This window comes from Daucus carota, chromosome 2, assembly GCF_001625215.2.
Source record: "Daucus carota subsp. sativus chromosome 2, DH1 v3.0, whole genome shotgun sequence".
Classification (NCBI taxonomy): Eukaryota; Viridiplantae; Streptophyta; class Magnoliopsida; order Apiales; family Apiaceae; genus Daucus; species Daucus carota.
In genome coordinates this window covers 22,393,563-22,397,322 of record NC_030382.2, presented here as the reverse complement: position 1 = coordinate 22,397,322, position 3,760 = coordinate 22,393,563, and the positions used below count along the sequence as shown (strand labels likewise).

At 48.1% G+C, this 3,760-nt stretch overlaps 1 protein-coding gene across 1 annotated transcript; it reads right to left on the bottom strand.

The window, feature by feature from the left end:
* Positions 1 to 794: 794 nt before the first annotated feature.
* On the bottom strand, positions 795 to 2,143 carry LOC135150572 (uncharacterized). The gene is made up of 2 exons (XM_064086971.1): positions 1,635 to 2,143; positions 795 to 1,533 (listed from the first exon to the last, which is right to left on the bottom strand). Exons 1-2 carry the CDS (start codon positions 2,127 to 2,129, stop codon positions 910 to 912), a joined length of 1,119 nt encoding a protein of 372 aa, XP_063943041.1. The 5' UTR covers positions 2,130 to 2,143; the 3' UTR covers positions 795 to 909.
* Between the last annotated feature and the right edge of the window lie 1,617 nt (positions 2,144 to 3,760).

The following is a 3,760-nucleotide window of genomic DNA, read 5'->3' as shown; positions in this document are numbered from 1 at the left end:
TCATTCACTTGGAAGCAATTTCTAAGTATAAAAACTATGTAAGCAATCAACCCGGGTAGTTGCAGCCCGGGTCCACATGTTTCATCTACTTAGAGGATCTCTAAGTGCAAAACTATTTAAGCAACCCGGGAGCATGATACCCGGATCCACCTGCTCATTTTACTTAGAAAAATTTCTAAGTGTAAAATTATTCTAAGCAATCAACCCGGGTAGTTGCTGCCCGGGTCCACCTGTTTCACTTAGAAGAAATTTCTAAGTGTAAAAGCTATGTAAGCAATCAACCCGGGTAGTTGCTGCCCGGGTCCACCTGTTTCACTTAGAAGAAATTTCTAAGTGTAAAAGCTATGTAAGCAATCAACCCGGGTAGTTGCTGCCCGGGTCCACCTGTTTCACCTAGAAGAAATTTCTAAGTATAAAAACTATGTAAGCAATCAACCCGGGTAGTTGCAGCCCGGGTCCACATGTTTCATCTACTTAGAGGATCTCTAAGTGCAAAACTATTTAAGCAACCCGGGCGCATGATACCCGGATCCACCTGCTCATTTTACTTAGAAAAATTATTAAGTGTAAAATTATTTTAAGCAATCAACCCGGGGCATGCGTTACCCGAGTACACCTGTCTACTTGGAAAAATTTCCAAGTACAAACCTATTCTAAGCGATCAACCCGGGTATACCTTACCCGAGTACACCTGTATTATCTCTACTTGGATAAAACAATATACAAAGCAAACGAAAGCATTCACAAGCAAATATGACAAGAAAATATTTGATAGGAAACAGCAAGAGCAACCATCCACAATCCCGGGTCTACATAGGCCCCGGATAAATATCTAAATCCAACAAAAGCAAATTCAGAGATACAAAAGATTGTTTCAGACAACATGTTCAGAATTAAAGAAAAGAGGAACTAGTTGGCAGGACGGTCATTGGCCTGGGGATCAGACTCGGCGGAAGAATCAGAGGCAGTTTCTTGATCCGGGTTCACTGGTGGGAGAAAACTGGGAGAAGGACCTTCGTACGGCTCCGGCTCCCCCTTCCCGGCCTTGATCTTGTCCTTAGCCGCCAGAAAGAGCTCAATGAAACTTTGGAGGTTAGCCGCCGGACCGGTCTTAATATGCCTTTCCGCCACATTCCAACAGCGGAGGACCTCAGCAGCGGCAGCTTTGTTGAGAGCCGCATCATACTCCGGAGATTTCTTGAACTCGGCTATAACCACCGCAGCATCCTTCCGGAACTCGAGTTGTTCTTTCAGCTTGCTAAGCTCTCCCTCCAACCCGGCTACTCTCTTCTCGGCCTCATCAGCCCGGGCCTCCGCATCTTTCACCCTCTGACCAAGTTCTGTTTCCTTCCGGAGTTCCGCTTCCTTGATTTTGGTAGCCATCCCGGACTCCAGCGCTTCCCGGGCAGACCTTTCCAGATCTAGGTCCTTCTCCAGCTTGGAAACGCGAGCTAGACTCTTCACAGAAAGGTCTCGTTCTTTCTTTAGATCAGCCAGAGCATGAGTGTTGAACCCGGCCAAGCGACCACCAAGCTGACAAACAGAGATTGTAACAAGGTTAGTAAAACCAGAATCACGAAAACAGATGAAGCAGAACAAAGCAAAAAAGAAATAGAACCCGGGTCGAAAGTTACCTGTCCCCAGAGATTTCCTATTTCTTTGAAATTCGCAGCGAGGCCCTCATCCTCCATCATTTCCCAATCCTGGTCGGAGGGGAGCTCGAACATCAAACCTATGACTTTCTTGACCGGATACTTGCCAAATTTAGGCGCCGGTCGAGAACCACCCTCACCTCCAGCTCCCAAGTCCACCAACTCCATAGCAGATTTTCCCGGATCCTCCTCCGTCATATCAATCACCTGTTTTTGAGATGAACTAGTATTCTTCCTCTTCTTCTTCGGCTCATGGACCGGGCTCTCCACCTCGACAGCGTCAACGTCCAACTCCGGACCCCCTATCTGCAGCTCTGGATCCGGAGTCGCACTAGAGTGCCCGGTCCCTTCAGTTCCCTGGCGAGAGGACCCGGATTCCCCCTTCTTCGCCGACTTCTGTTTCGGCTGAGGCTTCGGGAGCACATGAACACCCCCTAAGTTGCGGAGAGCAGAGGCAAAAGAATCGTCAGCAGCCATAACCCTCCAAAGATCCGGATCAAAATAAGGGAGACCTGTCAAAAGGGAGAAAACCCGGGTCAAAAGCAAATAATAATAAAGCAGCTCAAACAGATCTTCGCTAAGGAAACGTGCAAATGACAAACGATACAGACCCGGACAAAATACCATGACAGATCCTTTTAAGTATACAAGTAACAAGCAGGGGGACCCGGGCAAGACACCACAGTGGCAAAATCAAAGGAAAAGCAGGAATAAGGAATAACAATCCGGATCAGGACAAAAATAAAACTTACAGCCACCCTCGTGTAGCTTGTTGTGCTGCATAAACGTATCCCGGGTTTATTGAAACCCGAGACAGTTGCAGAAATCAACCAGCTGGGCCCGGAACTCCCCAGCCGCTCCGGGCGCACCAAAATCCGTCTTTACCTTCGTATCATCCGTCTCCATATACGGCATAAAGGCCAAATCCAAGCCCTTCAGCATAAGGACCTCACCATTCCAATGCTTCAGGGAACTTCGGTGAATAACCGGGCTTATGAACCCGGATCTCAGGCCACACTCCTTGGAACGGAAACGCAGTTCATACATTGGCTTCACCCCGGATTTCTTGAACTGGAACAACATATGGAACACCTTCAATGTGGGATAGTAGTTTTTCTTATTACACGCCCACAGAAACCAAGTCATCCATTTTATCACATTCGGAGTAAGTTGCATGGGAGAAATCTTAAACTCATATTTACACAAATGTTTGAAGAACAAGTGCCATCGGGGGTTCCACCCGGACCGAAGGTGCTCCATCCACACCGGGATAAAACCGTCAGCAGGACGATGATAAATCTTCTCCCCGGGCTCAGGCCACCTCCACTCGACTTCAGGTGGCAATTGAAAAGCTGCCCGGATCATCCGATCAGCAGCATCCGGAGACATCTCCCTGATATGACTCCTGACAGGAAAAGGAGGCCGGATCCCAGAAAGTTTACGAAACTTCTCGTCGAACGCGGCTTGGTTATACGGGGCCAACCGACCGTTAGGATGCTTGAGCCTATAGAAGCCGGACATGTTGGCGTAAAAACTTTTCTCCTCCACCAAAGGCCCCTTCGTAATAAAATAGGACTTGGAGTCTCCCCATACCCCCTCTGGCGTCATTATGACTTGCTTTCCCGATGTAACCACCACATCATGATGGGTGGATACAACACCGGACTCTGCAACTTCCCTTTTGGCCATCTTCACCCGGGCTCTATAAGCAAGGGTCTGAACCTCGTCGGTGTCCGTATCGCTAGAATCTACCCCGGGGACACCAGTATAGGCAACAATATCTCTCTTGGGCCGTCTAGGGATCCGGACCATGGACCTAAATAAGAAAGCAATCCGGGTCAATTTTAAAGGAAGGATTCACAGAATTTGTTACAAGTTTTTAGTTAGGTCCGGATCCCGTCCTAACTCTATGTGAAGCACATCAAGAAGAAAAGAAACGTCTAAGCACGAGCAAAGCTACCCGGGTCCCGCCAATCTAGAGCAATACACCCGGGTCCTATCCTTCAAACTTACGCCGCAAAAGTAATACATAGCAGAATCCTACCCGGATCCCGTATATCTACCTCGCCGGCATAAAGATCCCAACGGCAACTGAACAAACCACCAAA